This window comes from Panthera pardus, unplaced genomic scaffold (assembly GCF_024362965.1).
Source record: "Panthera pardus isolate Hobbes unplaced genomic scaffold, ASM2436296v1 HiC_scaffold_21, whole genome shotgun sequence".
In the NCBI taxonomy this organism is placed as follows: Eukaryota; Metazoa; Chordata; class Mammalia; order Carnivora; family Felidae; genus Panthera; species Panthera pardus.
In genome coordinates this window covers 33,929,802-33,941,873 of record NW_026526777.1, presented here as the reverse complement: position 1 = coordinate 33,941,873, position 12,072 = coordinate 33,929,802, and the positions used below count along the sequence as shown (strand labels likewise).

Below are 12,072 nucleotides of genomic sequence, written 5' to 3'. Positions count from 1 at the left end.
TAACCATTCATACCCTCATTTATTAGTGTTAATATACTCATATCCATCAAGACATATTTGTTCTTGGAGACACATCTTGGAGACACATCTCTCTCCATTTGTTCCTCCCAACCTCATTCTCAGGGTGTCCACCATAAGTAGCTTCTCTGGCACTAAATAGCAGTCACTACTTGTAGTGGGTTGGATGATGTCCCCCGAAAAGATACATGCATCCAGGACCTCACAATGGAAACGTACTTGGAATAAGGATCTTTTCAGCTATAATTAAGGGTAACAATCTCAAGATGAGATCATCCTGGATTACCAGGGTGGGCCTTCAATCCAATGGCTGGTGGTGTCTATAAGAGAAACGAGAGGGACATTTGAGACACAGAGACACAGGGGAGAAGCCCATGTGAAGACAGAGGCAAAGATTAGAACGATGTGTCCACTAGCCCTGGAATGCCAGGAGCCACCAGTATCTAAGAGAGGTAAAGAAGGATTCTCCTCTAGAGTCACAGGAGGGAGCACGGCCCCACCAAAACCCTGATTTCAGAATTCTAGCTTCCAGATCAGTGAAGAGAATAAATTTCTATTGTGTTAAGCCACCTAGTTTGTGGTAATTTGTACACAGTCCTAGGGAACGAACAGACCGCTCTTCTTCTGATGCTAAACCAGAGATTTAAGGAAAAGGACAAAACAGAGGAAGCCATCAAGTAGCTTCTTTAGCATATGAAAATCCCTTTGGAAACTTCCCCTTCCCCTTGCCTTTACCTCCCCCCCATGCCCCCCACCCCCACCCATATAACCAGTCTCTCCTCAAGGTCCCGAGGCAGCTCTTTCTGCCCATGGGTCCTGTCTCCATCCTTTAATAAAAACACCTTTTTGCACTGGAAAAAAAAAAAAAAAGAAGCTATGTCTTTTTTTATGAGAGGGTATATTGTGTGCTGCATATTTCAAATAGAGTCTGACCTCAACGATCTCCTTTTTGGAGGAGACTGCTTCTGTTTGCCATTCCATAAGCGTGCCTGGTGGCCTAGGCAACTGCTTTTAAAGAAATCTCACTAGATTCTAATGGGAAGGGGAGGGGCAGCAAAGAAAAGTTAAACACGTTTTATCATGTGTTGCCTTTTCTCATCGGATTGCCTTTCTCTGTCATGTGGTATCCCAAGTCTGGTGCCACCTCCCTGTGTACCCTGCTTCTGTCTTGGGAAGGCCTACAGTCAGTCCTCAAGAACCAGGTAATTTTCAGTCCTTCGGAAGAAACAGCCTCCTCCTTTCCATACTCTTTCCCTTGAGCTGATCTTTCCTTGCTTCTAACTCTCAGAACGGATAAGTTCAAGGGCAAAGATTAAGGTGGGCCCCACAAGCCAGCGGACAGATGGGCATACTTTGAGTCAAGGTCTTAAGCTACAAAAGTAGAGTCTCTTTGGTCACTTAGGCTATTTGGCATAGGACTGGCTAAAGCCTTAGCTAAATAATATCCATATTGCCAGTTTGGCAGACGATGAACTTGCGGGGAGTGTTTGGCAATCATCCGGCATTCGTTACTGTTCATAGCCAGTTGTTTTCATGTCCTCTCCAGTGAATACGTTTTTCTTCTTGATCTTCCCCTCCCCGTCCCTCTCCCTTCTTACCCCACTCTGCTCACCACTGCACCAGCAAGAAGAGTTTTAGAACTTTGACGCTTCCACTTATGACAAAGTTGAACTCACAAGCACACACCATAATCTTAGAGACACATGAAGGATCTGGGCCTGATATTCTGAATCCACTTGGGGTACGTGGGTACTGACCAGCAGGACCAGCAAGTTCACAGTAAGGGGCAGGGCCGCTCCAAATCCCATTCCCTTCACCGTCGCTTGTGCAGCGGATGGTGCTCTCCCCGACGAGGTTGAAGGTCATCCCTCTGGCTGAGCGGGGGTCACACATATAAGTAATTTCCTCTCCATAGGGAACTCCTCCCTGAGGAGTTCTGGTGTGGTTCCCATTAAGGATAGATGGAGGGCTTGGACAAAAGATTTCTAGAAGGAACACAAGAGCTATAAGTTACATCAAAATATTTACATTTTAACCCGAGTTGATTCTACAATTATGGGATGCTGTGACTGTGTAGCCAATTAAATGATTAAACTCTCAGGGAGAGTATAAACCATAAAATAAATATATTAGGCCGCTGTTGAGATGCTTCCAAATGAAATGACACTGAAACCAATGTTTATTATTACAAAGTCTAGGAGGGACTTAATCATCCTGAACTCTTTGAAGACGTAAAACTTCTGGATAATTGAGAGCTCATTCTTTTAAAATAGACAAAAATCTTAACCACATTGACAAGGAAGGCATTCATTTAATAAGAAAGTTATCCATTAATTCAACAGGAATTTTTTTGAGGACCTACTGTACATCCCCTACTATTTTAAGTACAAGATAGACCAAGTCTTTTAACATCGAGGCTCTTCATCCCAGAGAAATCTTTCAAAATATATTATACATTTACTATCTATCACTGATTTAATCTTTTTTTTTTTTAAATTTTTTTTAACGTTTATTTATTTTTGAGACAGAGAGAGACAGAGCATGAACGGGGGAGGGTCAGAGAGAGGGAGACACAGAATCTGAAATAGGTTCCAGGCTCTGAGCTGTCAGCACAGAGCCCGACGTGGGGCTCAAACTCACAGACCGTGAGATCATGACCTGAGCCGAAGTCGGCCGCTCAACCGACTGAGCCACCCAGGCACCCCTGATTTAATCTTTTCTTGATGACTTGAGGCTGTTAGGCTCCAAAGCAAAATGAATGGTTGTAGTAATGCCATCATAATGAAATGAAACATCCCAATGCCCCTGTGCATGCTCCAGAAGACTCAGAAATGTTTTATGACTTTGAGATACTTATTGGTTTCTACAGGGGTTTTTGTTTGTTTGTTTGTTTTTATTCGTTTTTGTTTTTAATTTTTTAATGTTTTTATTTTTTTGAAGGAGAGAGAGCGGGGGAGAAGCAGAGAGAGAGGGAGACACCGAATCCAAAGCAGGCTCCAGGCTCTGAGCTGTCAGCACAGAGCCTGACTCGGGGCTCAAACTCACAAACCGTGAGATCATGACCCGAGACGGAGTCTGGACGCTCAACCGACTGAGACACCCAGGCGTCCCTGTGTGTTTGTTTTTAAATAATGATCTGGAGAAGCTCCTTTCCCCTTCTGCTTTGATCTATATTTGGGAAGATGATACTCTTGAAAGGATTATGGATAAACTAATCAAAGGTGGATTAACCTAACCAACGTTTGTCCTCTAGCAAGTGATTTTAGCTGTACCTGGCTTCTTGGAAGCATTTTTTTTCTTTCTTTCATGCTTCGTAATTAACTATATTCCAGGAAAGTTAACATTTTCAAATAGCTGGCTTCCAAATATGAAGGATATAATGACCAAGTTTCGTTATATAAATACAAAAGTTCCAAACAATTTTAGAGCGAAACATTCATTTGAAAAAAAAAATTCTATTGTAAACATATTTTTCAATAGTTATGATCAGAAGGCGAAGCAACATGCTGTTTGTTTTAGTGAAGAAGTAAATGGGCAAACTGAATATATTCATAGTATTTCTGTATTTAACACATTATATTTCTGTCCTCTTAAAAACAAAAACTAGGGCGCCTGGGTGGCTCAGTCGGTTGAGGGTTTGACTTCGGCTCAGGTCATGATCTCATGGTTTGTGAGTTTGAGCCCCATATCGGGCTCTCTGCTGTCAGCACAGAGCCTGCCTCAGATCCTCTGTCTCCCTCTCTCTCTGCCCCTCTCCTGCTTGAGCTCTCTCTCTCAAAAATAAACATTAAAACACACACACACACACACACACACACACCAAAACCAAAAAACTAGCTCCCTTCATCCCACTTCCCTGTGCAGCAATAATCCCATTTCTCTACTCCTGTGACACCAGGACTCCTCTGAGATGTGGCCTATGGTCTGCCCTTCCTTCCCTTCACTCCCCCTTGAACTCATTCCAATCAGACATTTGTCCCACAATTCCACTGAAACTCCTTGTTGAGGCCAATTGGTACCTTCAAGTCATTATACCCAATAATAATTTTCCACCATCTTATTTGACCTCTCTGGAGAATCTCACCTCCTTCAGAGAATTTTCTCTTGGCTTCTAAGATATATCACCCTCCTGTTTCTCTGTCTCTGTCTCCCTCTCTCTCTCCCTGGGTACGGTTGACCCACATAGTGACTGGACAACCCTATCCCTTCCCGTATCTTACACTCTGCTCTCCACAAGTGAAGCTCCTGTATGTCCGCACCCATTGCCATTACAGTATCATTGACTGTATTCCTTACGTTGCATCTTTTGTTCCCGTGACGTACTCGTTCTGTAACCAGAAGCCTGTACCTCCTCCTTTCCTGGTTTTTCTCTTAATATACTGGCTGCTTCTTCTTCATCTCTTTTGTTGATTCATTCTCACCTTTCCAACTTATTAGTGTTGGATTTACAAGGCTCAGCCCACGCATCCCTTTTCTGGCCCCATTCCCCACCTCGGTGATCTCACTGAATTTCTATTTTAAACTCTGTTTCTTGGGGCGCCTGGGTGGCTCAGTTGGTTAAGCATCCAACTTCGGCTCAGGTCATGATCTCATGGTCCATGAGTTCGAGCCCCACATCGGGCTCTGTGCTGACAGTTCAGAGCCTGGAGCCTGCTTCGGATTCTGTGTCTCTCTCTCTCTCTGCCCCTCCCCTGCTCATGCTCTGTCTCAAAAATAAATAAAAACATTAAAAAAAAAACTCTGTTTCTAAACCATCGGCAAATTGTGTCATTTCACCTTTCAGAATATACCCAGCCTGTGACCACTTCTTACCTCTTCTCCCACTGCTATCCAACATCTGTGGTTAGATCTGTGTAACAGCCTTCCAACTTATACCCTCAGCCATCCCCCTACATTTCCTTGGCTGCATCTCCCTTTTGGGCCCTCAGCTGCTTTCTCACTTGGGAATGCTGATTGACACCCCTGTCACCTCCTTTTCTAACAGTACTGGCTGTCTCAGCCCCCCGGAAGTGAGGGGGAGATAGGGGCTCTCGCACATTACATAGAGGTCACAGTAACTCCCACATCCAAGCCAACATGACTGGGATCCATGGCCACTCTGGCTCCTTCCACCACTTCTGGTCTTAAATGGAGCAGGTCATGGGTTCCGGTGTCTTCAGAGTTTGTCCAGAGGGATGAGATAATACAGCGTAGAAACAAGAGCCTTAATACCCTTGGGATAAACAGGAGACAAGAGACAGGGAAGATCCAGCAAATAAACTGCTCATTCTTTCTCTTTCTACTAGACAGTTCTGGTTTCACAGAACCTCTTCAGGGATGTGTTATATGAGCCAACAGCCAGCTGGTTTTTTTGTTTGCTCGTTTTGGTTAAGCCTACGGCCACCTCAGCAACACAACATATTTTATTTATCAGCTTTTCTTTCCTTCCTGCACCCTTTTTTCCTCCTTCACTCTTGTTGCTCCAGAACGGCACCCTCTAATAGAGCGTGACAATTTATGCTTTGCCTCCAACACTGTTTTCCAGGGAATCTCGATCTAAGGTATGTTCCTTCCAACTGAGTCCTCTCCAGAGTAGCCAAAGTGATATCATTAAAAATAAATTCCATCATGTTACTTTTCTACTTACAATGCTCCAGTGGCTTTCTATCTTGCTCAGAATGAAAACCCACGTTGTTACGGGATGTACAGTTACCGCTCTCTTATCACCTCCGACCACTCCTCTATTTGCTCGCCCCGTATCAGCCATATCGGCTTCTGAGAACATGTCAAAAACAGGTTTGCCAAAGAAAATGCCGGGAACGTGTCTGCCTTGGGCCTTTCTACCATCTGTATGGGAAGTTATTCCTCTGTCTATGTCCATTGGTAGTAACCACTTTCCACCAATACTCAAATGTCACTTTCTCAGTGAGGATTCTCATCATCACCTTATTTTACTTATTTATTATTTTTAAATGTTTACTTATTTATTTTGAGAGAGAGGGAGAGAGAGAATGAACAAGTGAAGAAGTGCCAGAGAGAAAGAGAGAGAGAGAGAATCCCAAGCAGGCTCCATGCTGTCCAGTGCAGAACCTGACGTGGGCTCAGTCTCACAAGCCATGAGATCACGACCTGAGCTGAAACCAAGAGTCAGATGCTCAACTGACTGAGGGACCGAGGTGCCCCTCTATAATCACCTTATTTTAAATGGAGACTTTATTCTTTTCCTGGCATTCCTTATCCCCCTTCATATAACCATTTTATTGCATCACTCTGTTTTTTTTCTTAATAACACTTGGCGTTATTTGAAATCATCTATTTATGCGTTTGCTTGTTATTTTCTTTGTCTTTCCTTCTGCACAAGAATATAAACAACACGAAAGCAGGGTCCTAGTCTTTCTTGTTGACAGGTATATTCCTAGTGTCTAGAAGACTGGTTGTTGGCACATAACAGGTGCTCAAAAATTTTTGTTGAAAGAATGAGGACAGGAATGAATAGATGATTGAAGGAGGACAGAAAAGCGGAAGCGGGAGTATCATTTTTGACAGGAAGAAGAGCCCAGGCCTTAAATTTCTCTCCATCTGTGAAGCATGTCTCTCTACCTGGAGCACAAAGGATGCTCGTAAACGTTTATAGCATGGTATCCAAAACACACGATGCTCAGATTTATTTCCCCCAGAAACAATCCTTGCAACAAAGAAATATTTCAATCAAAAGTGAAGATAAACAGAGGGGCAAACGTTAGATAATTTTACAGGCAAAGCACATTGAACAAACAAACAAGGAGGAAGGTGCAGACCTGAACAGATATCCCTTGTACTCACGCTCACACACAGGAACACTGTTGTTCCAAAGGCTTTTCATTTCAACCAAGGTACAGTAACTAGCAGAACTTCCCTTTAAACGGAACCTGAGGAACAAAAGCAGTAGTGACCGGGCGAGCGCACATGTCTCTCTCCCCTTCACTGACAGATCTCAGCTTCTGTCCTTCTGCTGAAATACAGTTTCGTTCCTAAGGTAAACCCCGGGTGAAAAAGTTCCGCTCATTTGTTTTCTCAGCTGATAGAGGGTCTGACACCAAGACGTCTGGAGAGATTGCAGTTTCCAGTGAGGACAGAGCAGTAACAACTGTCTCTGGTCCTCGGCCTTCAGGAGGTCGTCTGCCCCTGACTGCCCTCGGACAGCTCCCTATTTGTCTCTGTGAGGAACTTTGTCCTCTAACGCAACCCGTAGCCCTTTCCTTTCTTACTGGACCGGGAGGGAAACAACTTCCAATTCAAGTTAGCAAAGAGAAAGGCATCAGAGAGTGCCCTTTTTTGCCAACACATTCGGAATGTTCCCGAATGACACCTGTGGCATATCCAGATTATTGATGAGAAAACCAAATTATCTAGGAAAAATAAGAAAAGGTGAGAAGAGAGGATTCTTTGGAGGACAATCATCCCCAAACATCTGGCTTATTGTTGGACCAATAGCTGCCTGAGTTGTCTCCAGGTGTTTATTGGGTGACAGATATTTGATGCCTGATGAAGGGCCCTTGGAATGTACTGAGAACAACATGCTTTTTACCTGTCAGCGGTGTGGGAACATAATACCAAGATCACTTACAGTCACATAAAGAGTTAATGACATTGCTTGGAACATGAACATCAGTCTTCATGCTCCTTCAACACAGCCTAATCCTAATCAGATGACATATAATTAGATTTAAAAATACTCCCATTTACTCTTTCATTCCTATTCCACATTTCACTACTGACTGGTTTCAAATTTTCTTGAAACAGTCCCTGCATGTCACTTACCTTATAAGTAACTTTCTTTTCTATATCAAACTTTTTTAAAACAAGCCCTCTGCAATATTTCTCCCTTCGCGCCTACAAATTACTTTTTATTCATACGTGTAATAAATAGGCATCAGTAGTAATAAATAGTTTCACTTCAATAGTCAAGATCTGTTGTTATACTTCCGCTGTTCAGTATATTTTACTGTTCTTCCTTTTTAAGCATCCGTTCATGGTTCTATGTGGTTGCTACAATACTTCCCAATCGTTGCCTCAAATACTAGTCTTTTTTGGTACTTCTGTTCCATTAGACAGCTTGCTTTTTGGATAAACCCTCACTGCCCAGTGCACCATCATATTAGCATCCAGAACTGAGTCCCTGGTCTCCGTGCCAGGTCATCATACTCACCCCTCATTGCAAATGAAGGACACTTTTGCCCCAAGCTGGAAATTAAGTGGAAAGAGCACACGACCATTAGGGAGTTGGTCCAGGAAGTCATCACATGATTTCACTAGGAAAACAACAACAACAACAACAACAACAAAGAGGTAAGACTGCCTCTATGAAGAACAAGAAGACTGATCTGCAAACCAGAGGAAACCGCAGGTACCTGCACATGTAGGGGCTGCTGGGCTCCAGTTTCCTTGGGGCGTACAGCTCACAGAAGCGGTCCCTCTGAGATCATAGCCAGGCTCACAACTGTAGAATACTTCCTGCCCAGGGGAAAAACTGTCCTTGTCGCTTGGGGTGGGCTTACCATGCGGAATTTCTGGAGGCGGCGCACATACTGTGGAAAGCACAGGTGCAAAGTACCAGTCATTTATGGAGAAATGTCTTTTGCTAAATTCTAACCCTTCTGAGGAGTCAGAGACACAGTTAAAAGGGTTTGGTGTTATAAGAAGGGAAATCAAACGATACTCTAGCCCCCTCCTTTTACTGATATGGAAGTTAAAAATATGGAGATGTAGCCGAAGACCTCACAGCTGGTCCGAAGCAGATAATTAGAGCCAAGTTCTCCCCAGCACAAGGTGAAATACATTTACAAGTCCCTTCTTCTAGTGCTGGCTATTCAAGATGGAGTTATTAGTATTGGTGGGGTTCTCCACCCACATATTTGGTAGAAAGGCGATCCAATTTACAGGCTCATCTTTCAGAGGAGACGGCTGCCTGAACCTAAATCTATTTAATAGATTTCCCATGTCTTTTACTGTACTCCTATGATCGAATGTAGTAATCATTCATATTTATATCACTTTGTCTGTTTGTCCTTCCAGCTCTCAGTGGTTGTACAAGGCTGGTGTTAGTTGGTACAAGAATGGTAAACTCCGTCTTTGTCCCTACGGATCAGACACAGCATTTACCCATCCACTCCTAAGGCAGCTATTGTGGCATACAAGGCCATTGAGATAAGCCATTGAGAACAACGTCCACTCAATAAACCCATCCTTGTAACGAGAGGGCATATTGCTTAAAGAGTATTTGACTCAAGGTCTGGCGACCTCCATTCATAGCCCTCTTCGTGCTCAAGGCATCTGAGCTCATTTGCACTTCAACCTAATCTATATCCAATTAACAATGAGGGAAAATCTGTTTGGCTTTAAGCAACTTTCACTCTCAACTTGAGATTCCTAATGACAAAATGTAGGAGATGGACCAGAACAGACAAATTCTAAGGTCTTGGCCACTAGTCTGAGGCTATGATATCTGTCTTCATAAGCCAGTTTCTTATTTTCTGGGAGAGATGCTGACTGAAGTATAACTAGGACCAGGGAACTCGGGCCCTGGAGTCTGACCCATTTGCTTCCATTCCTGGGTACTCCACTTAATAGCATGTGATCTGGACGGTTTACTCAACCTCTGAAATACCAAACAAACTTCACTGCCATATGGATATAAGAATAGCCCTATTGTAAAGGAGTGTTGTGAAGGGTAGATGAGATCATGCATTTAAGGTGCTGATCGCAGGGGCGCCTGGCCGGTTGAGCGTCTGCTTCGGCTCAGGTCCACGATCTCATAGTTAGTGGGTTCGAGCCCCGCATCAGGCTTTGCACTGACAGTGCAGAGCCTGCCTCGGATGCTCTGTCTCCCTCTCTCTCTGCCCCTTCCCTGCCTGCTCTCTCAAACATAAATAAAGACTAAAAAAATTGGAGTGCTTGTGACACAGCTGACTAGAAAGTCCACCTCAGTTTTCAATATATTTGAGAGATACTGGAGCTGGTATTTCGCCCGGAGACGTGCTCAACAGGAGAGTCTCAAATGTCTCCTTCCTTGATTAACTAAGCTCCTGCTTTCAAAACGAAGGCGCGTACACATAAGTGCACACACACATACATGCACACGCCCACTTTCTTAATTTCATGCTCCATCCCCCCAAATTGACCCACACTGCTTCCCACGCATCCTCCCCCAGAACAAACACTAATCTCCCGATCCTTTTACAACTCATGCCATTCGTAGGCCCCTTCAAAGCCTCAGTCAGACTCACGCCTAGAGCAGCTTGGCAGCTGTGGCTCCCATCTGTTTCGAGGTTGGCATTTCACACTGGAGGGTCCTTTCATGTCAAAGCCGGACTCACACATAAACACCACGATTTCATTCAAGGAATATAAGGTTTTGCGCTCAGATACTATTATTGCATTTTCAATTTCCGGAGGTGTGCATTTATTAGGTATGATGCACTGAGGGGGAGGGCCGCTCCACGTGCCGACGCGGTTGTCTTTGCTGGTGCAATATATTGACGGCTGGCCCACAAGCTCAAACGGCTTTTTCCCTCTCTGTCCAGAATTGCAGCGATAGGTCACCACCGTCCCGTATGGAAAATATTCTCTGTTGATGCTAGTGAAACTTCCATTGGCAATGTTCGGGGGCGGCCCACAAGGAATTCCTGGGAAAAGAGACAGTGACGTAAATAATAGTGAATTAAAATAACTAGTCAGAGATCCAATGAGTATAACTCTTTTTACATTTGCTATTTGCTTTTGATCTTTCTTCACATGTGGGTATGTTTTTACAAAGTCATAATTTATTTTTTAATTTATTTTTTAATATGAAATTTATTGTCAAATTGGTTTCCATACAACACCCAGTTTTCATCCCAACAGGTGCCCTCCTCAATGTACAAAGTCGTAATTTAGGTGGGCATAATAAATAGCATGCATACTGCCTTTCTTACATTATTTCCTATAAGCATATGCATTTTTAATATAATTCACATTCTTTTCTTTTTAAACAGCTCTTTGATCATTTTATTTTACCATACTTTACACAGCTTCCCCCTACTCTTTTCCATTTTCCTTCTTAATTTTCATTTTTGTTATTAGCTCAGTAAAGCTTTAAAAAAATAAAAAAAAAAACCCTTGCTAAAAGAAAAAAATGTAAGGGAAGAGAAACAACACAGATATACAACAGTGGGAAATAGTATTAAATATATTTGCATATATATGAGAAATTTATAAAGCTGTAGGCTAATATATGTTAATTAAACATTTTGAAAATCTAAATGATATAAATGGACATGTAAATTACCAATATGCATTCAAGAAGATATAGAAAGCCAGAATGGGCAAAGAAACTTGTAAGAATAGAAGAAAATATTTTACATAAAAATGCTATCAAGTTACTTTCAGGTAATATGTACTTTCAAATGTAATTTCAAATTTTTCACAAGATGTAGAAAATAGAAAACTTACCAACTCATTTCATCAAGCCTAAGTTTGGTATCACAACATGATACCCATGTAAAAGGGATCATATATTAGCTCATTAAAAAAAAAAAAAAACAACTCGCAATACAGTTGAAAATCTGGAAGTAGGACATAGTACATTGTACGACTATAATACTATATAACTAGAATGAAGTAACTTCAGCCAAAACTCCAAAACACTTGAAATTAAAAATAGAAATTCTTAAGAAGGATACTCCTTCTGATAAGGGTAACCTTAACAATTTAAATCAAACATCATTCTACCCCTCCATTCTCCCCCCCCGCCCCAAGAAAGACTATAAATGCTGGATAAAACATAAACTATGTCTGTGGATGTATCAGAAAGCAATGAACTAGTGAAGCATTACCAGACCATAATCTGATAGAAGATAAAAAGCTGGGTAAGAGACATTTAGGCTGCTGTTCTGCGGGAAGGATAGCTGAATCAGGAGGGGGGATCCGAGTGGTGAGCAGACTTTGATAGTCTCATGGAGTCAAGGAACTAAAGTGGAATCCAGATCTTGCAAGGTGGAAGCCTTGGTAATATCTTCTGCTGTATACTTATAGGGACCTCAAAGAAATAGGCCTTGG

The 12,072-nt window shown here is 42.6% G+C and overlaps 1 protein-coding gene across 1 annotated transcript in view; it reads right to left on the bottom strand.

Moving 5' to 3' along the window:
- CR1L (complement C3b/C4b receptor 1 like) overlaps positions 1–12,072 on the bottom strand; it is a 66,955-nt gene that overhangs the window by 32,799 nt on the left and 22,084 nt on the right. Inside the window, exons 5-9 of the mRNA XM_019429908.2 lie at positions 10,263–10,661; positions 8,388–8,564; positions 8,186–8,288; positions 6,820–6,905; positions 1,776–2,003 (exon numbers count right to left, since the gene is read on the bottom strand). Of these exons, the coding sequence (XP_019285453.2) occupies positions 1,776–2,003; positions 6,820–6,905; positions 8,186–8,288; positions 8,388–8,564; positions 10,263–10,661 (993 nt within the window). The remainder of the gene's footprint in view (positions 1–1,775; positions 2,004–6,819; positions 6,906–8,185; positions 8,289–8,387; positions 8,565–10,262; positions 10,662–12,072) is intronic.